The following is a 24,821-nucleotide window of genomic DNA, read 5'->3' as shown; positions in this document are numbered from 1 at the left end:
CAGCTGACGTTGCCAGAGTTACCTAAATAAATAATATAAATATAATTAAAAATCAAGCAAAAATTGTCAATTTGATTGTTACATTTTCATGGTAACGAAAATTTTGTTAAATATGCGTCTGTGATGTATTTTTTGAAATAAATAATACTTGAACTACCTTACTTTATGGGTGTTAACATTATGGTAATTACGTAACTAGGAAAAGAAAGCTCAGTTTTTTCGTAAATAAAATATTTGCATTGCATTTTGCATAAGTCATTGAGTTATCTAAATAAATATTATGAATATAATTCTGCATAATCAGCATTTCCAAGTAATAACAAAAATTGTTAATTTGATTTAAACATTTTCATGATAACGAAAATTTTGTTAAATATGTGTCTGGATTGTCTTTTTTAAATAAATAATATTCCTGACAAAATGCTATTATTTTCTGACCAATAAATTACTCGATTATTTTGTCAATAATTCAGAAAAAATATATAGGTAAATAAAACAATTAAACAACCAGAATGTCCCATGTTCTGGTAAACCATCAAGAGAAAGACTGCGATCCCCATTACTAGTCATCTTTTTCTATTGTAAAATTTGCCTCACTTTTTAATCCCGCTGCTGCCAGTCCAAAGTTTCATATATTATTATATATAAGTGGACTGCAATTTTAGCAATGTTTTTAAAAAGTTAAACATCTGTGAACCTATCTTTAATTCAACTTTACTTCTTAAAAATATTTAAGGAAATAGATATTTTGTTTCCAAAAAGTTTCCTATTATAATGTTTTGTTGGATCTCGGTATTTTTTTTTTTTCAAAGAAACTTCCACAGATTGTTGTAATCTTATTTACCAAACTTCAATTTCAATCATCCTATTGACTTCTTCAGAGATTAACTGAAACTGTCGACATCTTCGAACCGTCAAAGACAAAATTCCATTTGAGATGGCAGGAATATGTCGCCGAACACAATCACGAAACCGGATATAAAATTTTATTTGATAAAACTAAAATTCTTGCATGTAATCGAGTCTTGTACCAACGAAAATCCCCCCCCACCCCCAAAAAAATACATAAACGGGTATAGCATAAAATGCGAGCAAGTTTCAGTGAACCATGAGGAATCCAGAAGTTTTGTAAATAGTATCTCAGTACCTTTTAAAATCTTTTTTTTTTGATTTTGTATTTTTAAAACTAGTGTTTGCGTTTTCTCTTGCGACAATGGTATTTCTAGAAGGTAACAAGGTATACATTTTTCAATACACCAATTCGTTTATATAGAGTTTAGTTATTACTTTATTTATTATTTATTATTATTATTATTATATTCTAATAGGGCATATAGGGTACAATTTTTTTTTGACCATAGATTTTATGGTTTTTGCAGTTTGATGCTTTTAATTGTTCTCTGTTTTAAAACCCTTTTGTGGGTTCTGATCATTTAGGACTTGCTACTTAATTGCATCAATACTCTTTTGTTAACGTTTTTATGAAATGTTTGGAAATTTGCTTTATTTGGTCTATAAAGTATTTTTAGCAATTTCGACGCGCTATTGTGCACCAAATTGTACGTCAAATGCCGTACTTACAGCTGAATCAATAATAAAGACTTTACCTCCATAGGATTTACAGTTATGGTCAAAGCCGAGTCGTCCCAAGTCATTTCACTGTCCTGGGCCTCCTCGCTGGTGGTTCTTTGATGGGCAGCCCTAATCCTGGAACCGAAAATTGACCAATGCGCGCGCGTCGCTACGTTTGCCGCGAAACGTACCTGATGATTCCCAACACGATCATAAACAACAAAAACCCGACGCAGACCACCACGATTATGGTAACCGCGTGCGATCCACCCGTGGCCATCAGATTGAGACGAGTAGCTTGCACGTAGTCGTGGGAAACCACCGAGGCTGGTCTCACTTCGACGTTGTGCTTGTTTACTTTAGCGTGGGCCACTATAGACTCCTTCGGTTGCGGATGGATCACCGTAAGCTGCGAAGACAAAGCGGGTTCAAGGGCGCGAGCCTATCAAACCTGGAGTGGGTTTACCGTTTGGACGTATTCGTTGCTGGTAAATCGTCCGTTCAACTCCGAGCAAGTCAGCTTGAATACCCTGTTAAGGTAATATGCGGGCTTCCTGTTGGTGTAGACGATTTGTCTCAACACCTGCTGGTAATTGAAGACCATGTCCGATCCGCTAACGGTAACCCCGTCTTTGGACACCCTAGCGGCCATCCCGAAACGTTTAAGCAATTCTTCGGGTACGTTGAGGTTCTCGTGGTCAGGATTGAGGTTGGGGTAGATGGTAAGCTGGCACTTGTCCAGCTTTTGTTCTCCTAAAATGATGGCTAGTTATTTTAAAGCTGGCGACGGTGATCATCAGCAGCTTGCCTGTGATGTGAATGTCTGCCAAAACGCGCACGCCCATTCTAAAGTCCTCGTACTTCCTCGCCATGTTGCCAGTACCGTTTAAGTTGATACTGGGCGTTTGTGGCCTAAGTACCATTACGTAGGTCTGGGCATCCGGGACCTTTGTCAGGAAAAATTTATTTATGCGGATAAGTAACAAACGCTTGACCATTTGGAAGACAACATTGGCCGTGTTATTGCCGATATACGGCCACAAATGTTGGAAAAAGTCATCGAAAATTGGAATACATCCGCGCCAGCCGTGGCGATCATATGCCAGAAATCATATTTAAAATGTAATCGTTGTTTTATTGCAACTTAAAGTTATATCGAAAAAAAACACCCTTTATGATTGAATTTAGATTTTTGGAACTGTTTTTAACGGATCATCAGTTGTTGATTTTTACTCTGACTACCAAATAATACGACACTTGTCTTTGACGAATTACGGATCAGATCAACAGGCAAATAATCTAATCCGCTTCAAATTGCAAATATATTTGATTGTCATCTGCGAACGTCAGGAGTGCAAGTAATGAAGGGAAGAGGCCCTTGAGATCACCAAAAAATCGATTGCATTCGAAACTTGAATCCATGCATCCCCCTCAAGACGAGCGCACCCATGGAGAAGGTTTGAAACCCCGAAAGTCATTACCTTGATCGCTTTTCCGTTATCGCAGGTAACGGTGGTGGTTAGTCTCAGGTTTCTTCTTCCCGGAGTCGGAAACTCGCGGGTGTTGGCGTAACCAATTTTCCGGACTAAAATTTCCAAATTGGTGCGATTGTCACCCTCGACCGTCACTTCCGTCAGGTCGGAATTGGTCAGCAGCTCCATTCCTGGCTGAAGTAGTTCCATGCCGGGCACCTGCAGGCTTTCCTTGCATTGATGGAGACAGCTCAGCACTTCCGGTTTCTCGTTCTCTTTCACCAGAACGCTCAATCCCGCCAAATAGCCCTTGAGGTGGTGCTTCATTTTGTTGTCCGACCCTTGCCAGCATGCGCCGACCGTAAGGGTCGTGTTGATGCCTTTTGTCGGGTGCAAGGGCCAGTCATCGATCACTTCTGGGTTTTTCTTCTCGCCCCTGAATAGCTGCCCGTCTATGTAGAGCTCGACGTCGGGGAAACGGACGTTGATTGCGTAATGGTGCCATTGATCATCGCATACCTGTATAGAAATAAGAAATATAACGGGAAACTTTAGGAGCGAAAGGCACCTGTGGGTTGTAAAGAAATCCGTTGGAAACTAGAAACCAATAAAGACGACCTGAAACTTTCAGGGGAGGGAAAAATATATGGTGCCGGCGAAACTTTGCGACAAGTTGAAATTTGTTCTGGTAAATTTCGGCGAAATTGTTCTGTTTTATTAGCAACGTGTCTACAAGTTCGATTAAAACTTCATTCGCCGGAGGTGCTAATTAAAACTTTGACGTGAAAAGAGTAAATTATTGGGCTTTACCTGCGAGATCTTCCACCTCCATTCGGCGGGTCTGAATATGTTCAGGTCCCCCTCGGAAAAGTCCCGTCGCAGCAACAGGATCAGACGGCAGTTTCGCACGAACAGAGCGTAATGGTGCCTGTTCATTTCTGCAAATTAACGTAATGAAAATTTCGGGTAGTTTTTGGAGTCGGGATGATGAGCGTGGAGAAAAAACATCCCAGGTTCCCGGTTAAGAATTCAGGGCGCTGCGTCTCGGAAACTGTTTGTTGCAGAAGAAGATGATGATATTAAAATCATTTAAAGCAAGTAATAAAATAAACAATAAATTATCTCCGCCGAAAATGATAAATAGATTGTGCGTAGTAGGTAAGAAAAATCATGGAGCTTTCAGGTCTTCGGATGTCTTCGGGTCCAGTTTCTTGGTTTTACACAAACCACATTTCCTCGTTGGCAATTTTATTATTTTCTTTTAAATTTACTAAGAGTTTTTTTGGCAGGAAGAACACCTTAACAGATCGAAATACGTGGTGAATAATTAATACACGAGTGATTAAACTAAAAATCGCTACGCTCGTTAAACTGTGGATATCAGGCCGCGCTTCGGTTTTAAATTAAAAAAAATATGAAGGAAAATGTCGCTTCTCGAACTAGTGAATCCATGTTCCAAATTCCAAATTTCACGAAGAATCGTGTTAATCGAAGTGATGATGAAATTTCAATGATTTTTTTTATGAGAATCTTATCGAAATTAAAGAATTTGTTTTCGTGAAGAATGAGCCCGTTAATTTTAAACACAAAATTAAATTAGAAAAATTGAAATAAATTGTTGTAGAACCCGAAGATGGATACTTATTTGAAGCAATAATTGAAAACAATTTGAAAAAAAGGATTTTATTAAGTAAATATTGGGCAATGGCAATGTTATTTAACTATCTGATAACATAAAAAAGTTAGAGCTACCGCGTCACTCATAACACGATTGATACCTTAGGAAACGCCCTTTTTAACGACTCCAAGTTTATTAAAATGCATTAAGCCTTTTTGGAGATCTTTTATTAATGAAAATTTTTGAACACTCTCCCACCAAAAATCGTTTGAATTTGCCTCTAAAATAATAACCATTTTAACCAATTTTTGTAGAAACGGAGTTTTAAAATTCAAAATAATAATTACGCCTTCTGGTGGCCATTTCAGAAAGTCAAAAATTTTATTTACCCGATAAATTTTTATTTTCGAGTTTATTTGACTGAGAAAACCAACGAAACTCTATAACCTTTATGAATTCTACGGTCAGGAAATAACTTTAAAGTAAAAACGACTACGTGCGTCTTTCCGAGCGGATAAAGAAAAAGAAAAACAAGAAAAATCAGGCCAAAACCCCCGCGGTATCGGGGCAAATGTCGAGCGATATTTAGCGGAAAATGGTGACGTTACAAATCAATTCGGAAAAAGGCAATATTTCCGGCCTTGCATTAAAAGCTCATTATAACAGCTGGCCGGGTGCCAAACGCTTCCACCCCCCACGGTAAGGTTAACGTTTCGCCAACATCGATCGTTTTATGGAGGTGAAAAATAAGTGACGTACGGTGCGGCGAATACCTTTTGTACAGGGTGGCTGATGGAACATTAGTTTTTCAATCTTCGCGACCGGTGTTGCCGGTTCTATCGAAAAGTAGCAACAATTTCGATTTGTCCTGTATATTGCTTAATTGCTGGTCATTTGTATATAATATATCCCTCTATCCATCATAATCGGGTTTCGAGAAACAGACTAAAATCTAACGTCTTGTTACTGGGGTAGAACACCAGTTTACACAACTCCCTCACACAAAACTGGCAACATTTTTTTCGATATAGGTATAAAAACCTTTCCTTACCACTAAAGGAGCCATATATTCACATGGCATATATGATTTACTTTATATATTTAGAATACGTTACAAAAAACCTTATGTTCCTTGAAGTTTCTTTATGGTTTGCTAGTTCTATGACATTTGATTTAGCAAATTTCATTTCAAATTTCAAGCTACGCTGCTTAGGCACATCAGATTTGGGTAACGTTACTTCAGCAGTGCCAAATTCTTGGACCTCTGTGAGAGAGAGAGAGAGAGAGAGAGAGAGAGAAAGAGAGAGAGAGAGAGAGAGAGAGAGAGAGAGAGAGAGAAAGAGAAAGAGAAAGAGAGAGAGAGAGAGACAACACCGTGTCTTTATCTTATGTACAGTGAAAATCTGAACTTTTAGTACTTATTTATTTTGTTAAAGATTATCTTTTCTCGGGCGCTACACTGACTTAATTATATAAAGTGTTTTCTCTTAGGTTACAAAAAACGCACCCTATTCGCATTAAGTAAATCTAGATCAGAAGAACGAGAAAGAATCAAAAACACTTTTCTATAAAAATCGAATTATTCTGGTACACCCGTAAGATATTTTTTTATAAAACTTCTGGATTCCTTCGGCGTCGGTTTTTGCTTAGTCGAAACTGCTGACGTTTCGCCAATCATCCTGTTGGCTTCTTCAGAGCTTGACTGAAACTGGCTCGCGTTTTATTCCCTACCTGCCTTTATATTGAATTGAGGGGGGCGGAGCTAAATGAGGGCCAGATTGGTGACAGGTAAAGACCTGATTCGCGGTTAAGATTATTAGATTGCTTGAGTATTACAGTAGTCTGTGTAAGTTTATTTGAAAAATATGTAAGATAGCCATGTGACGATTAAATGAGAAAGGTTAACTATTTATTCGTACTAACTTCAAGATACGTCACAACTCTGTCATAATTAAACAGCGTACAAGGACCTTTCTTTTTTAAGAAATATATACAGGGTTCCGAATTCAAAAAAATATAATTTTGATGTACTAGGCTATACTTTAAAACCTACAAGTTTGGTATTAATTTTTTTTTCTAAAATAGATCGGGGTCTTTTTGAACTGAAAAAAAAAAGTAAATTTAATAACATCTCGAAAACCGATAAAACAAGTGGCAGCGCAAATAAAACAATGCAAAACATTCACTGCATTTAGAAACCGACATCGATACAGCGACGCTGAAAATAATTTAGATCGATCCGTCAACCAAGAGACACCCTGTACAACTTTCCGTGTCCACGTCGACGCCTTAAAGATAAAACCGACAAAACAAAGAATTAAAAGCCTTTGTCCAGGATAACACCGTCAAATCGCATGCAAAGTTTCAAACTGTTAAAATTCAGACAGAAAATTCGGGATTAAATTCGAGCCATTGTGTTAGCGGGGACAATGGAAGCGTTCCATACGTTTTGGGTTCGTTAGAATTTATCCTATTCACTACCGAAAGTTAGTGTCCAAATGGATTAAGGCAAAAACTTTTGTCACCACTCATCTTACCGAAAGTTTTATGATACGGATAGGGACCTACAAAAAAGAGCCCGGGTTACGTCACTGTCGACTAAATCTACACCATTTCTAACCTCCAAAAATACATGGACAAAAGTGCCTTCAATTCGTAAACAACAAAGACCGGAGATGTTGAATCACACGAGTTCGTACATGGAGAGCTTAGGTTAATGCGGATGAAATATACAGGGTGTTATTTAATACGTGTCCGATATTTTACAGGGTGAGTTTTAAGGTAAAACGTTGCCATAAACTTAGGGTTTACTAAGACGCTACCGTCCAGATACAGGGTGTCAAATTTTATTTTTGGATACGGACATTTCCAATATTTATTTTGATTTTGTTTTGGTTTTTATTTAATGTCAAAAAGTTATTTTATAAAATTGTCTACAAACAAAAACATTTCATTTAAATATTTTTTATCGGTATAAATAAATAAATCCAAAAAAATCATCTGTATCTCTGTTCAGCAGCATTGTCCTCTCCAGAAACTCGATCTCTTGGTTTCTATTCTGCATTATCATGATCAACGAGGCATTTGAGAGAGCGAAAAAGACGACGTTGCTTGCCAACTGCCACTTAGGAATCTTTTGCCAGATATTTTTGGAGGTATGCGATCGTTACCCGCGAACCACCACGTCATACTTACTGTGGTCATCGGCAGAACACAAAATGTGCTCCTTCATGTGTTTGTCTTGTCCGTTGTGCTCCCCGTGTCGCATCCAAGTGGCTATGGTAAAGGTGGGCGGCAAGTTATGGTCCAATACGGCGTTCGGTATCGAAACGGCCGTGCTGCTGCCGTCAAACTCGAACATTTGGTCCGACTCGTGACCCTCGTCTGATATTAGCGGTTTCGTCCACTCAGCGCCCGCACCAGGAGACGGCAGAAGATCTATGGCCGACGGCGATGCCCCGCAAAGTTTCCGCTGCGACTGCACCGAGTAGGTATCGCGGTCGCACCCTTTCCCGATATGCCTACGTCAAATTAGGCATGGTTTTAGTTAAACCCTATAGGGCCGTCGTAATTAGAATGGTTTAACAGGAAAAAAAATCTATTTTTAAATTATGTGGATAGGAAAGCAATAGACTTATGTTTTTGAGAAATATTTAATGGTCAAGAGAGCGTTGACATATCTCCAATAGGAATCGAGATATCAATCTCAATTTTCGCCGACAACTTGTTTATTTGTGGAAATTTGGGATAAAAATATTATTACGGTACTGTTTTTAGTCAATTGCAGAGACGTACTCAGATTTTTTCTATATATATATATATATATATATATATATATATATATATATATATATATATATATATATATATATATATATATATATATATATATCCATAAAATAATGACCACGTCGATCTCTTGTCACGGATCTTGGTATCTGTCACCAAAAGTTGAAAAAAATGTGCAGATTTTTTTATTTAAAGGCATTACAGAGAGAAAACAAGATTTACGTACAAAACTTCCCTAAACACTGAAAATTACAAAATGTATGCAATTTTAATTATTATTGCAGCTGGATCAAAGAAAAGTATTTGCTGGTAAATTTTGATTTCAGTAGTTAGTTAGTTTTTTAACGTTCTTAAGCTAATTGGCAGCCAATTATACAGCTTCGGACCCAAACTTGTAGCAAATATATACTTACCCTCCTTGCTATGGAATGAAACGAACAAATGCTGGTTTGTTATTTGCCTCGTTCGATTTGCAATTTTTACAAATTTGGGTGTACACAATTTATGCTGTACTGCAAAAATGGTAATAATATCAGCCATATGCACGGCCGACCTATACATTGACAAAAAATATATGTGCCATTTTGCATGACAGGACCATTCAACTCAAAAAAGTGCCGTACATACCCAAAATTTATCTAAGAATTACCTAATCGTAAGCATCTGTTTAAAAAATGACCTGAATACGATCGAGGTAACAGATATCTGTTACCTCGATCTAAATATACAGCAATTTCCTGGCAACCATATCCAACGTCTGTCGCGAACTCACTTTCAATTGCAACCATGTTCCTTGGAATGAACCATCGATTTTTTTTGTTTTAATGGCTTGTTAGTAAACATTTATAAATTGCAAAATATTTCGAGGACAAACAAACATTCTTTATTGCAGCAGCTATGTTTCTAACAATCTGATACGATGTTGAATGTTTTATAAAATAAATAATGATAAATATAATGTTCCACAGTACATAAAACAAAATGATCACTAAAAATGGAGCTTTCATGTACCTTGAAAAAATAAATTAGGTTCGCTAACGGAAAGTGGATTTTTTTTTAATTGTTTATATTTCATTATTCTGATAATTTCTGATTACACAAATCAATATCCAGCGATATTTTTTGATATTTCAAGTCGAAACATAATGAGCTGAGCAAATGGAATATCGACGAAAGTTTGCTTTTTTTTTATCTCCATTCGTTGGTTTGCAATATTCTCAAGACTATTTGACATTATATTAATTAAAAATGCCATAATAAATTGTTACAAGGATGATTTTATTTGAGAACATCCCATAGCTTTCTTATCGTGAATGTTAGTGAGGACAAGTTGCTTGCTATCCAGTGTTATTTCTAATAATTATTCTGAGCTGACTTTTTGTTGGTGCATAGTGTAAAGCAAAATATAATATTTTAATATGTTTCTAAGTTTAATTTAAGGTTATTTTCAACGAAACGCCAATCCGCAGAACTAGTTGAAATGGCTTTTTATTATCATAAAATACCTAGACTTTTAGCATTGCACCTCGAACAAGTATATTTCACGTAAATTGCTCATAAATGTGCCTGGAAGACATTTTAAAGCAAAACAAACAGCCAACACTCGTTATAAAAACCAAAATTATGAAATATGAATATGTTTATATTTGATAACTGGCATACTGAGGGTCATGATTGCAAGATAAATAGTATAAATATGTTTTGGACTTCAGTATCGTCATTGAGTTGTGCTCATAAAAACTCTGATGAATATGGGTTACCTCGTTGCCAAGTCGACCCGAGTTCTTAGCTCCCTCACGTTACACGGTACGTCGCACAGTTCCAAGTTCGCAGATGGGAACAGCTCCTGCTTGCCGGTCATGGGAGCATAATCGACCCTTTCCGGCAATCCCCGCCATCCCAATCTGCACACCCTGTTCACTTTAATCGTGACCAAAGCGGGAAACGACTGACGCATGCCACAATCGTAAGCGATGACGCTGAGTATGTGATTGTGTGAACGTTCGTAGTCCAAAGGTTCTGTGTTTCTGATCACGCCGTCCATATCGATGACGAAGGGTTGGTCCGAGGTGAGGATCTCGTATTTGCACACGTCGCCGAACTTGGGGGTGCAATCTCTATCGGTAGCTTCGACACGGACGATCTCGTTGTAGATGCGACCCTCGTCTACTTGTCGGACGTAGCTGGGTTCGGTGAATGTCGGTGGGTACTCGTTCACGTCGGCGACGGTGATATGAACGGTCGCACTGGAACAAAGAAAATATAAAGTTCGATTATTTATTTATTTAATCGCATTTATTTTACTCTACCGCAGTAAACATTGTTAACTATTTACAAGCAGTATTACGTGGCAGTATGTGGCGACAGAACTGAGATACGAATTATTAATAAGCAAACAAGCACTTAGTTTCCTTCCCCTGTTCTTCTTCCTGCTGCATATGATTGCCTGTTTTTTTCACAACTTTGGGAGGTTGTCGTTTCTTACCCCGCACACTCGCCTAATATCTTCATCTCTTTCCCTATCCACGAGTGTTTTTTCCGCTATTCTTCGAACTATTTTCATTTTCGTGGTCTCTAATATTATTTTTGTTTTCGAGGTCTCAGGTGAGGGCTTCTGCTGCATAGGCGGGGATAGGTCTAACAGCAGTTTTATATATCAGTATTGTTCAGGTATGCTGCTGCCCTAGACGCTCTTGTAGCTTGGTTTCTTACTTCCGCCTCAACGTCTCCGTATCTAGATATTTCAATTCCTATTATTTGAATTTCATTTCCCGTTGTATTATTTTGTACTCAACAAGTTTGCACCTGATCGGTTCTTGAAAGTGATCATCGATTTTGTTTTTGCTGCCGATATAACCATATTAACCTCCAAATAAAATCCATCCCAAAAGGACAAGTCGTTCCGATTATGAATGAAACAGAATACAGTAATATATTCCAAAACGTTAATATACAATGTAATAACCAAGAATTATGTGGAATATTTATGGAAATATTGATTTATCCAGAAAACTGTGATTCTATTCGACTATTTGTCGCCTCCCCAAGATGCTGTTTGTTCAAAAAAAACTTGTCACGTGTTTCAGATTTGGAAGGTTTTTCTTAAAAGTCACCAAATCATACAAGCATCAAGAGACTGATGACTATACCAATTCATACTGTGTACGAAATGGTAAGAAATAAAGTATCTAGGAAATCCCAATATTCTGTTACAAACAAAGCAAATATAATAGAAACTACCTTCCGGATGTTGTAATTTTGTAAAATTTATAAAAAAAATGTGCTAACGATATCAAAAACAATTTTCACACAAATTTCATTCAAAGCCCAACGCCAAGATTTTTTTATGCACAATTGAATCGACCCAGGTGATTTTCAAGTTCAAACCTTCTCGAGAAAAGGACTTCACCCCAGGGTACAAAATTTCATTCAATCCTTGGAGGTAAACTGACAAGAGATACGTTTCGCATTATTGTCTGTCAAGTGAGCTCGGGGATAAGGGTTCGAAAGAGAAAATACCTTTTCTATTTGCAGGATTAAATGAAAAAGTCTATATAAAAAGAAGTCTGGTTGTCATATAAGGAACAACATTTTAAGGGAAAAAGCAATTTAAAAATATTTTCTCAAAAATATTCTACTACATGAGATCAGACAGACTTACAGCAAATATTCCAGCTTGGGAACTTATCGAGAGTACAACTTTCTGCTGATATGTTGAAAAGGAAGAAAGTTCATCTTCTAAGTGTTCTCTGGTCCAAACTTTTACCCTCAGGATGTTTCCTAACCTTTCAAATACGAGAAAGTACTACAAACCCTTATTATGTTTACCAAAAATAACTGGAATGTCGTTTGCCACCAAGTAGCGAGGTAAATATAACGCAGATTGTATTTAAGTAGTTAAAGCTTGATGCATTTTTATCGATTAAAGTATTACTGCCATTTTCGATATATTATAGGGCTGGACAAATGAGAGAAAATGACAAAATGTCCATTTATTTTAGCGGTTTGGACACGAATCCGGATAAGCAGTTTCGTTTGGAGATTATCGGATGAAAAATGTAATACGAAGAAAAATGGGAGCTTAATGTAGCATTAAATCGATGTTACCTGGACGAATTCTTTTCCCGTAAACAACACAATAGCACTTTTCACATTTTTAGTAGATATTAAAAGGAAATGTAATCCGTTAAAGTCCGTAAAGGACATTAATATCTTTTTGACCTTATATTCATATTATGCCTGCTAAACCAACAATATTCCATCATATATTAAAATGGCCGTTACGCCTGTAATCAGTTATCGACTTTTTTATAATTTATAGCCATGTTTTCCCACTTAATTTAAAAATGACCCAAAACGTCGCGTTAGTTTTTGTTAAAAATGTTGAAAAAAAAACACATCTTTAAAACTGTTTTTAAAGCCCACGTTTCTCTTCTTTCATTGGAAGGATTTTTATTTTGCGTTACCGAAAAACAAACTAACAATTCGACCTATTTTCCAATTTTAATACATTTGAGGTGGCTAAAAGAAAATTTGATTGATTATAAAACAAACATTTAGGGCGACATACTAGACGTGAACAGCGTAGATTATCGGGGATTGGAAATCTGAGTAATCGGTTAGAACATCTGAATGCAAATTTACACAAAGTCAAATCCAAAGCACTAGAAAGGCTAGCCTGTATAGTCGATCCTTTAATGAACGGCATTAAGATTAAACCAATCTTCCCTCTATTCAAAGAAAGGCGATAGCACTCCCGAAACATAGCGTCAAAGCATAAGACACAATTCCAATTCCCTGGTTCCCCAATGTTTCAAACGGATGTTTCCAAACAAAAATGCCTTAAGTCCTGAGTATTTTTTTGAGCTCAGTTGTTTTTAAGCTCCAACTCTAACGTGTTTGTTTCTTAAATAAAAGCTGGCGATTTAGCTTAGATCCAAAATATCTAAATCCACCTTCTTCTCACCTCTATTCATATCTCTGAAATAATCGAAATATATTTGGCTTGAACCACAAAAAAAAACAATTAATCACAGTTTACGTTGTATATTAAACTTCTAGGTTAGAATTGGAAGTTTAACGGTACAAATTATGCATAACAACAAAGCAGTAAGATCGGCTGCAAGACTTCCATGGCGTAGTCTTTAGGCATATTGAAGACGTTAACCGACACCCACAAGAAATCAGAACGTCATCGTCATAGCTTGAAACATCGTTAGGATATTTAAGCCTAAAATTAGATCAGGAATTAAACTGAACGTGATAATTATCGATTCATCAAACGGCCCATAACAAAAATATCGATAACACAAAAAGTACGCTTTAAAGATCGAAATCCTATTACGCTCTTAACCGCGCGAGAGGCCGAATGAAAAATGCATATTGAAAACCGCTCGCGACACAATCGAGATACGGCTCTAAACCGCTTTTGTGATTTTCCAATTTATCGGATATTTTTGCGGACTGTTGGCCGACCGGCTTCAACTTTTAATTGCTTTTGTTCGATTTCGGAGCGCGAAAGCAAACGAGACTCGATCCGAAAACGGCCGATCGGCAACGGACCTGGATCCAGTGAAGAAAACAGGTAGAGTTCTCCAAACGGTATACCTTTTTTTCGACAAAATCCGGTATTTAAATTTGGTAAATTTTTATGAAGGTCTAACCTCCCTTCGGTTTCTCTTTATAACCTTCAATAAATGACGTTCCAGAACCGAACTTCAGTACTTCCTGTTTACGAATGCTGAAAGCTGACCGATTTGTGTAAAGTTTCATCGCTGAGATTCCTCGATTATTATTTGTCTATGCAGTGAACATTCCATTATTACTTTCAAATGTTTATTATAAATATAAAAATATAAATACAAATGAAGCAAACTGAGAAAACATCAATTATAAAGCAATTATCTGTGTTTTTAAAATAGGGTATCGATCAAGTAGGAACTGTTTCAAGAAGATTTATAAAAAGCGCACTAAAAAGAATTAATATAATATAATAAGTTCATCCGTTCTTGTCGACTAATATCTTAAATACGGCCCTGTCTTGTGGTACACGTGGTTTTTCTGTTTGTCCACGTTTTAAGTAAATTTGTTTAAAGTTTTCGTGGAGCGAGTGAAAAAACCGCTGATACTGTTGAATGTAAACGACTGAAATACGCAGCACCACGAGGAAGGATAGAGTCGACCCACACAACGTACATTGGTTGGAACCACTTTCAGCCCATCCACATTGTAAATCGAATTCTCTGCGGTGATTTTTGTTATTGTTTCTTTTTTTAATCTGACAACGGGCGGTTAATGAGAACCTTCACAAACACTCATGTACAGAGCGTTCCGTCTTATGCATCATCAAATTTATCTGTAAGATTAAAATGTGCCTTGAAATTGCGCAGCCGTATCACGCAGTGAAGTGAATTTGAAATTGCTTTGAAAAAGATTTTAAATAAAAACAGGTTTTATCGAAAATTGCGGATTCAAAAGAAATCTTCATGCTGTATAAAATAAATAATAAACAGAACTAATAATAAAATAAAAACGAAACTTTTACCTTAAGCTTAGTCGAAGATTCACCCGTCAAAGTTCGTACCCGTATATTTCAAAAACGAGCCGCAAAAACTAACCTGTCTCAGCTTTGCGACATGCTTGAATACATCGCCGACGGGGAAAAATAATAAACGGAGAGATTGGAATCTTTACGTAGCTGCTCCGAATGCTAAACATTCCGCTCGAGAAATTTGTAATAAAGCGGCCAGCGTTTGTATATTTTTTCAAATTTGCCGAATGTCTGGAAAAATTCTACGGCACAACTGACGGCGACAAGTTTTAATTGCTTGAGACTTCGGCTCGGATCAAACGAAGACGAGATGAGATAAAACGGAGACGATGAAAATAAGCGACAGGCAGGATAAATATATGTACAACATAGATGAAGTCTAAAACAAAAGAAAGAAACTAATTTGTCATCCTCGGGGCATTTGAAAATTTTGTAACCAATTTATTACCTGCCAGCGTTGGTATTAATGGCCAATAGAGAGAGAGGGGGGAGGGAGAGAGAGAGGAGGGGGAGAGGGAGAGGGGGGAGGAAGAGATAAAGGGAGAGAGGGGGAGAGAGAGAGAGAGAAGGGTAAAATAAACAATTCAATAAAGGGGGAAGGGAGAGACAGAGAGGGGTGAGAGAGAGGGGGAGGGGGGAAAGAAAGAGGGAAAAAGAGAGAAAGAGGGAGAGGGGGAGGGGGAGGAAGGGAGAAAGAGAGAGAGAGGGAAGGGTAAAATAAACAATTCAATAAAAGGGGAAGGGAGAGACAGAGAGGTGGAGGAGAGAGAGGGGGGGGGGGGGTAAAATAAACAATTCAAAGTTAAACAACCCATCTGTTACATTTCCATAAGTGCTGTAACCGACTTTCATCGGAAAACATTTCATCTCAGCCCGTACCTTGCGTATGTAGACGGTATAGCTTATTTTGCTTCTCTTATTTGGAGGCGTGGGTATTACTTTATACCATAACAGAACTGAAAGCTTAGTAACTTAAAAAAATTGAACAAAAGAAGCATATTAAAAGATACGTTATAAGTTGGTCCGAACCGTATTTGCAATTTTATAATTTGAAGTTGCTCTCAGAGAGGCGAATAAGTATACAAGATTACAATTGAAAGTTCAGTAACTTTTATTTTACATACTGCTTGCAAAATTTAACACAAGAAACATCAATGTACTTAACGTTTAGTAGAGAAACCAATATTTTTTGGTATTTATAACTAACCAAAACCAATATACCCAAAAGTTATGGCTAGTTAAAAGAATATTGAACTAATAAAACATGAGAAAACAACACTAGCTACATTTATTAATCAGGGAGATCGAAGCACAGGAAAAACCATTCATAGCTCAGAAACATCTGAGGCTGGTGTAGAGTGCCGGATGCAGGATCAGTATTTCGTCTGACGGAGAGCAACAGTATATGGGACAAAATAAGAAGAAGAAGAATTGAAAGCTTTAAAATAAAATGAATTTTGAAAAATCTTACTTGAACCTTACTGCATCGACATCAGTCTTCTTTCCCTTCTTCTTTCTAACAGCTCCCGTTCTCTTGTCATTCTCCCTATGCTTATATGGTTTGCATTCTACTCTGTCTGCTTATATAGGGTTTGAGAGAGGTGGAGCTAACGGATATTGGTGAAAAGCAAAGACTTCTCTTCTCTCCGATGTATTCTTTGCCGCAAATGCACGGGATACTGTAAACTCCTGGTGTCTCAAACGGAATTTGGTCTTTGAAGATGTTGAGAGATTTTTCGACATTTTTAACGTTATTTTCTGAAGAACTTTTGATGAACGGATGATTTTTGGTTAGTAGGAATAAATATCAGTTTTGTGTAGATGTTTAATAAATCTACCTTCTAAATCCGGAGGGCCGGCAATCCTACCGTATAATGAGATGCCAAAGAATGCAGGGGCAGCCATAAAAGTCTGACTGGCGTCATCGGAGAGCTTTTTCCTGTCGGTCTCGTTCAAAAACTAAACAAAAAACGCTTTTGCGGCCGGTCTAGCGGGAAACCGGGTATTTTTCGGAAGAGACCACGGCCAAAAGCGGCACTTAATTGCTTTTGTCGGTTTGTGCGGTTCCAATTAAAAGCTGGTACGAATAAATAACGACCTACTCCTAGAATATACCAAACGCTTTCGTTTTTGCGAATATATTTTGTATAAAGGCCTACATAGAAAATTTATCAAACCCGATTGCCGATCGGCAACCTACAAAGTCCAACCGTTATTTGTCGTAATTAGGCGGGGATGCAACGCCGCCATGGCTAATTAGGTGCCCCGAAATTTATGCTTTACGGATCATTTATACATTCCGGCATTTTTGATTTCGCCTATTCCTCCCCCACTTCCCCGAAACGAAATTACATTTTACATTTACATTACATTACATGCGGCTTGTAATTGTAACCGGTCAACGGATTCGACCAATGGAACATCAGCAGTGGGCGGAAATGCTATCCTAAATTATTGGCCTCCATAACGAACTTTAACCACTGCCCTGTGTGTATTCATTTGCGATTGAGAAATAAGACTTTCAAAAAAAGCAGTTGGTTACTACAATTTTAGGACATCCAAAATCTTGCTCAATATCATATAGAAACATATAGGCCTACGCCGATAATACAGGCAGATTTGAAGCCATTATGTAGCAGTGTTCTCTCAGAATATGCCCAGATCAATGTGGCGGATTTGCCAATGTTACAGTGAACCAATTCGTTACCTAACTTAATTAAAAAAATTCCTGTGGATATGTTGGGCACGTAAGCATGGAAATATTGTAATTCAATTCTCAAAAAATATATCCAATGTTGCTATACAGAAAATAATAATCAAAACAATTTTCTCGTCTGGTCACTACATAATCTAATAACTATATGATCTAATGACTATATGTTCCAAACAAGATGCCCAAACGAATTGTTGTTCTACGGTACCCCATCGCGTACAAGAAAACAAACGAAATGCACTTCTCGATATCGTCTAGACCGGATCTGATGAATAAACAATCGTATTGTGCAAGCCACGCACGTGGTCGTCGACGTAGCAAAAGAAACAACAGAAACAATAGGCAATCGAAGACGGAAGTTACATGCATTGTTTGCTTTTCATTTTTGCGAAGCGCTGACACGATTCGCCTAGGAATTACAATACAATGGTGGGTTCTTTGATTTACAACCGGTTGAATCCTGTCAGGGGATTAGGCGGCGAGACCGCGTGACACGGAGGATCCTACTATATCGACTACAATCGACTTGTATCGATTAAGGGTTAGATTTTAACGTTTCTGTACAGAGAACTTATAACATTTTGAAAATCAAATGTCTTCGGATAATATGAAATCGTTTTTCCAAGTCTTTCTGGCTTTTTCTCGTAACGTTAAGCTCGTTTTCTCCAACAATTTAAATAGAGAGGGAATCTATTGCAGCTTCTTTTAATGAAGTGAATGCCGATAATGAACTCGTTATAACCGTTGACACTATGGACACTATGGATAATTTTTTAACATATTAGCAGTTGATTTGATCAAAAAAATATTTTACTTCTGCCAAAGCGGGTAACTCGCAACCATAGGTAAAGTATTACTAATTTAAAAAAATATGGAAACTGACCATTCGGATTAAGCCAATTGATGTTGATATTAAAAGATTAGAAAAATCGATTTTTTCAGACATTCAATGAGTCATCTACACAATTTACTACACATTTGAGGATAATAATGAATACGGAATGTCAACGCTATCAAAAAAGGCTCAGCTTAGACATTAAAAAAAAAAAAAAACGAACCGCCTCAATTTCGAGAATCTAGAAAATCTCTCACTTTGCAGAAATAATGATTAGTAGCAAGTGCTGACTCCTCCCTCGGTTTTTTATTTCATTTTATTTCAGAATTCTTTGTTTTGTATTACGGATTAAAAATGCCAATCATCATATATATATATATATATATATATATATATATATATATATATATATATATATATATATATATATATATATATATATATATATATATATATATATATATATATATATATATATATATATATATATATATCACTCGGTGCGCGAGCACTGAAGATGCCAAGTGAGATTTTGGCGAAACGTCTGCAGGATTCCAGTCGGATGCAGGATTTGCAGGATTCCAGTCGGAGTTCAACGAGCGAACGGATGATATCCCGGAATATAGTGTCATCACATTTTTCCATCCGTGAATCAATACGTGAGAATATATATATATATATATATATATATATATATATATATATATATATATATATATATATATATATATATATATATATATATATATATATATATATATATATATATATATAACTTTAGATAGATTTGTTTCTTTTACGATCTGTCTGCGCATGATTGGCATTTTTAATCCGTAATACAAAACAAAGAGTTCTGAAATAAAATGAAATAAAAAACCGTATTAGGAGTCAGCACTTGCTACTAATCATTATTTCTGCAATGCGCGAAGGTACGAGCTTAGGCTGCCTTTGCTGGAAGAGAGATTAAAAAATAACAGCTAAAAAAATAGCTGTGACGGATTACTCCTCACTGTAAAATGTTTAACAAATGCTTGGAGGAACAGATTATTGAACAACTTCCTAAGAAGCAACATCGATACGGGGCGCATTTTTTAAAGGGATCAGGCACGGCCGTTAAACTACAAAGATAATATTTGACGCTTCTGCGTACGAGCGTATCAACCATTGGAGCACAATTTGAATTTAATAGAGATTCTATCTTGCTAAGATTTAGACAGAGCATAATAGATGTTAGATCCGATATTCGTAAAGCCTTCCTAGTGTATGGGAAAATGACGGACACTTTTTGTGTAATGGTATCGAGGGTAGTCGAAAGATTCACCGACATGGCTCTTTGGTAACCATAGCAGTTTACAAATCTTCTGGATTTTCCAGTCGAACTCGCTGACGTTTTGCCCATCATCATGTTGGCGAGAGCTCAACTGAAACTGGCTCGCATTCTACTCCGTAGCTGTCGTTTACTTTATTTGTTGTACAAGGCTCTTTCATGTTCTTTGAGCCTAGTTGATAATTTTTCTCCAATATATCCTTTGCAGCGTTAACATAGAATGCTGTAAACGCGTCTTTAGTCATCACAAATTAGATGCCGATATTCGAGAAGCAAGCTAAGTGGTTATTCATATTATTCACAGTGGAAGAGGCACCATCATGTGAGAACTGGCGACACGTCGAACTAAATCCAGCTGACTTCTCGTCACATAGTTGTCCCAAATCAGATATAGATTTTTTAGGTCATTGGTCGCCCTAAGCCTTAAGTAAATATGTAAAAAATGTGTATATATTTGAATCGATTCGAAATTTTGATACTTTGGGACTTTTAGTAACTTTAAGTCACCCTATTTATTTACAGTTAAAGTTAATTTATTTGTGGTGTGATTTAAAGCACCCGTAATTCAAAGTGATTTGTTTTTCTAATCTGTAAGTTTTTTTTGAGCCGGGTTATGTAGCATCGAAATTGCCATCGCACTATATCCGCTTTAAAACTGCCAGAAGGAAAATCCCGAAATGCCGAAGCGTCCGTCGGTTCGGAGGGAAAAATACCGGGGAGTGATTTTGGTCTATTTGCCTGGCGGGCTCTCCTGCCGCTTGATGATGAATTTCCAATACCTAAGTGGTGCTTGGGCCGGGGCTTATATCAATATTCATGCGGCGCGTAAGGTGCTTATACGACGAGAGATACGGACTGCGCGAAAATATGAAGTTTTATATTGAAGTTTTGCGATATGAAGTGCCGGAGGGGGGCGCTAGATTTAAAACTCCCGGATGAAACCTGAATTTACGCTATTTCGATTTAAGTAAACGGTTGGTTGCCACTGATAGATAAACCGCAAAGGAATCATGATGCAATATAGCTGTTGATTACCAGGATTTAAAGGTATAGTAAATACGCCTGTCTATTGAACTCATTATTATTTATTATCGAAGGAACCCAGCGGATGGCCGAGTCAAAGCAGGGGCAGACTCTTTGCTGATGAATGAACGAAAACTTGCGCTGTATTTAGAAAGTGATTTTTAACACGAACCACTTTGAAAGCATCAACAAGCACCACCACCTCCAACTATAGCTCGGGTAAAAGATAAAGAGACTTGCGTTTCTAATGACCAGGTTCTCTTTGTACCACTAGTTTGTCCAACAAAAGACACATTTAAGGCATTCTTTCAATTATTTTTACAGCAACCGTGTCTTTATCTTCGTCACTCTCGTACGTCCGTCTTTTCCGATCGCTTAGAGACGAGGATGTGCGCAACTTTCTTTTAAATTGATACGAGGGTAGAAAGCCAGTAACAACTTAGTTTCTAAAGAAAATAACATTAAAAACAACGGACGATGATAAAAGTTTTTATAAACTCAACTAAAAATAAAGATATAAAGTGCGTTAAAACCTTGCGTTGCTCTATTCCTTTTAGTATGTGAAATATATTATTATTATTATTATTTTTTAAGAAAAACGTAGGATTTTGTTGATTTTCGAGATACGTAAATTGAAAGGCGCTGCAAAATATTGTATCGTCGAATTATAACCTCAGTTATCATAACATAAGTGAGCATAACCTCACTTTTTGATATTTATTGATATTTTGCAAGTTAGCCATGAGTGTGTGCATTTTGTCTACACATATTTTACGATCCAGTCAAATCACATAGTTTGTAACTGAGAAATCTATTTTAGCAGAATAATGAACTTCCGTCAAAATGTCCAGACATCAGTATAGTTTATGGAAGTTCGATATTTTACTGACTAACCAAAGAAGGTATTTCTATGGTCGTTAATTGATTTGCGTTCTCTGTAAATTTTTGCATAGATTTTCGGACTTTCTGAACGTACTAGCAATTCTTTTAACAGGGGAAACGTTTCCAATAAAATCTTCAAGAAACCATTTAGAACTGATAATTAAATTTTAATTATGGCTTAATGAAAATGAAGATTTAACAAGCACGAAGTTGACTTAGCTTTTTAACGTAACCTCAAGAAAACAGAATAACGAAGCTAGCAAAAACTACAAAAGTTGGGTTCAGTATGTCGTTCTTAGCTGGTAATAACTAGCTAGCCAGTTTCTGAGTGACAGCTAAGTAAAAATTTTAAAAATAAAAATAATAATTATGACATTTAAAGCAACAGTCAACGAAAGCGATGAAACGGTTTAAGTTTCTTCATACTGTGCAATTTTGTGCTTAATATATAATAATAATATAATACATATGCCTACTTTCTTCTTACACCCACGCAGGATAAATTCGGATCCCGCAGACCGGGATAAATCGTCACATAGATAATAGCCTCAGCCCTCTTGAAAATTTAAATCTGACACACACCTGGTCGTTGTAAATTTACATCCTCCACGGGCTCACGGACAGATCGCCGGACTATTTTGAGCTTATGAAAATGTGAACGGTCTAATGATGGGCCGCTTTGTATTCGCTTTACGCGGACCGAGCAAATTGCGGTCCTCATTCAAAATTAGTGCCCGTATTAGTTCGACGTACGCTGAAGCTGGATCGCACGTCAAACGTCAATACTATTATCGACACTTGCCTACAATGTCGATTATGGACGTGCGATTGCTCCTCGTGGCGTAGAATGCTGTTTATAGCTTAAATTCGAATGCGTATATCATGTAGAGGCGACTATGTACTCTAATCCACAGGAAACGAGGTAGAAACTAAGTCGGTTCATTTGATAGTTGCAGCAGACGATAAAAAATTTATTTTGGGGGCCAACAAAGAGAGACGTCTATAACAGAGTCAGCATTGTAAATCCGAAGACATAAGGAACGAGGTGAAACGGATATTTTACGTGGGGCGAGTAGAACATCAAGAATAGAATATAATTCACGCTTTGCGGAAATAATGATTAGTAGCAAGTGCTGACTCCTAATACGGTTTTTTATTTCATTTAATTTCAGAACTCTTTGTTTTGTATTACAGATTAAAAATGCCAATCATCCGCAGACAGGTCGTAAAAGAAATAAATCTATCTAAAGTTTATATATATATATATATATATATATATATATATATATATATATATATATATATATATATATATATATGTTCGAACAGTGTTCGAAGTGTTTTCGGAGCGCGAGCATTGAAGATGCCAAGTGAGATTTTGGCGAAACGTCTGCAGGATTCCAGTCGGATGCAGGATTTGCAGGATTCCGGTCGGATGCAGGATTCCAGTCGGAGTTCAACGAGCGAACGGATGATATCCCGGAATATAGTGTCATCACATTTTTCCATCCGTGAATCAATACGTGAGAATATATATATATATATATATATATATATATATATATATATATATATATATATATATATATATATATATATATATATATATGTATATATTCCCAATCTCCATCGATCTCTGTCGCTCCACAGATCCTCGTCCAGTCATTTCCATTGTATTTCACTATCGATGCCCTCTCTCCAGCTCTTTCTCGGTCTTCCCCTCTTCCTTCTTCCTGTAGGTATTTGTTTAGGCAGTCGATGTTCTTCCATTCTTTGGACGTGACCGTACCACTTTAACTGTTTAATTCTTATTTCGTCTGAAATCGTGTGGCCCATCTTCATGGTTGTGCGAATTGCTGGGACCTTCCTGCCGCTCTTCTCCAAAAGTCCATCTCTGTTGCCTCCAACGTTCTCATGGTTCTTTCTTTTAGTGGCCAGACTTCACTGCTGTATGTGACTGTGCTTTTAATGATCGTATTGTATATTAGGTGTTTGTTTGGTCTCGTGATTTTTTGGTCCCACAAGAAGGTGTTCAGCATAGTTGATTATTCGTTCTTTGTTGGCGTAGTCTAACGTCTCACTGCTGGATATGTACATTCCCAGGTATTTGTAGGTTTCGTAGCTTTTGACCATCCTCTAAGAGGAGGTCGCGTTGTGCTCCACCGATACACATATACTTTGTCTTTGGTAAGTTTACTTCCAACCCCCATTTCTTGTATTCTTCGATCAGTTTTCGCATCATGTATTCTACATCATCGTAGTCTTGCGCCATTATGACTTGGTCATCTGCGAAGCTTAGGGTGTTTGCATGTTTGCATTGTTAAGGGGAATGCCCATATTTCTGCATTTTTGCTTCCATATCCTTAACGCTTGTTCAAGATATATCTTGAACAGGGTGGGGGATACAGAACACCCTTGTTTGAGTCCCTTGTTGGGTGTAAATCCATTGGATATTTTTTGGCCGACCTTGACTTTAATGTGGCAGTTTCTATATAGTTCTTTCACTGATCTTATTATGTTGACGCTTAGGTTTGTCTTGTCTAATGCCTCCCAAAGTTTTGTTAGCGGTATGCTATCGCATGCCTTCTTCAGATCCACGTATCTCCTTATTGAAGGCTGACATTTTCTCGATAAGCTGGGTGACGCAAAACAGATGGTCAACGACGGATCTTCCCGCGCTAAAGCCCGCTTGTTCTTCTGCTTCACTGTTTGTGTATTCGCGTTCTATTTTGATTGAGCTCGTCACTGCGATGCCTCGATAGTTGTCGCAGTTTCCCTTGTTGCCCTTTTTGTGGATAGGGGTAAGGAAGGATAATTTCCATTCTTCTGGGATATCTCCGTCGTTAATACAGTTTTGAAAGAGCTTTGCTGAATGTTCATACAGTTTGTGTGTTCCATGTTTGATTAATTCTGCGGGAACATTACCTGGCCCTGGTGATTTTATATTTTTTAAGTTTGTGCAAATATCTTCTGGTCGGTGAAGCCGAAACCTGTATTATGCTAGGGCTGTCGTCTTCAAGGAACTGTTCTCGGTCCTCTG

General features: G+C 37.2%; 1 protein-coding gene across 4 annotated transcripts in view; it reads right to left on the bottom strand.

Annotated features, from left to right (window-relative positions):
• The window catches only part of LOC132706645 (calsyntenin-1), a 146,090-nt gene that overhangs the window by 2,669 nt on the left and 118,600 nt on the right, over positions 1 to 24,821 (bottom strand). For all 4 annotated transcript variants that reach the window (XM_060678106.1, XM_060678107.1, XM_060678109.1 and 1 more), the window contains 8 exons: positions 10,212 to 10,697; positions 7,858 to 8,183; positions 3,855 to 3,982; positions 3,054 to 3,563; positions 2,381 to 2,519; positions 2,039 to 2,325; positions 1,764 to 1,981; positions 1,608 to 1,707 (listed from right to left, as the gene is read on the bottom strand). In XM_060678106.1, the coding sequence (XP_060534089.1) occupies positions 1,608 to 1,707; positions 1,764 to 1,981; positions 2,039 to 2,325; positions 2,381 to 2,519; positions 3,054 to 3,563; positions 3,855 to 3,982; positions 7,858 to 8,183; positions 10,212 to 10,697 (2,194 nt within the window). The remainder of the gene's footprint in view (positions 1 to 1,607; positions 1,708 to 1,763; positions 1,982 to 2,038; positions 2,326 to 2,380; positions 2,520 to 3,053; positions 3,564 to 3,854; positions 3,983 to 7,857; positions 8,184 to 10,211; positions 10,698 to 24,821) is intronic.

The sequence above is a fragment of the Cylas formicarius genome, unplaced genomic scaffold (assembly GCF_029955315.1).
Source record: "Cylas formicarius isolate icCylForm1 unplaced genomic scaffold, icCylForm1.1 PGA_scaffold_8__14_contigs__length_24414737, whole genome shotgun sequence".
In the NCBI taxonomy this organism is placed as follows: Eukaryota; Metazoa; Arthropoda; class Insecta; order Coleoptera; family Brentidae; genus Cylas; species Cylas formicarius.
The sequence above is the reverse complement of the archived record's forward strand: the minus strand, read 5'-3'. Positions and strand labels throughout refer to the sequence as shown.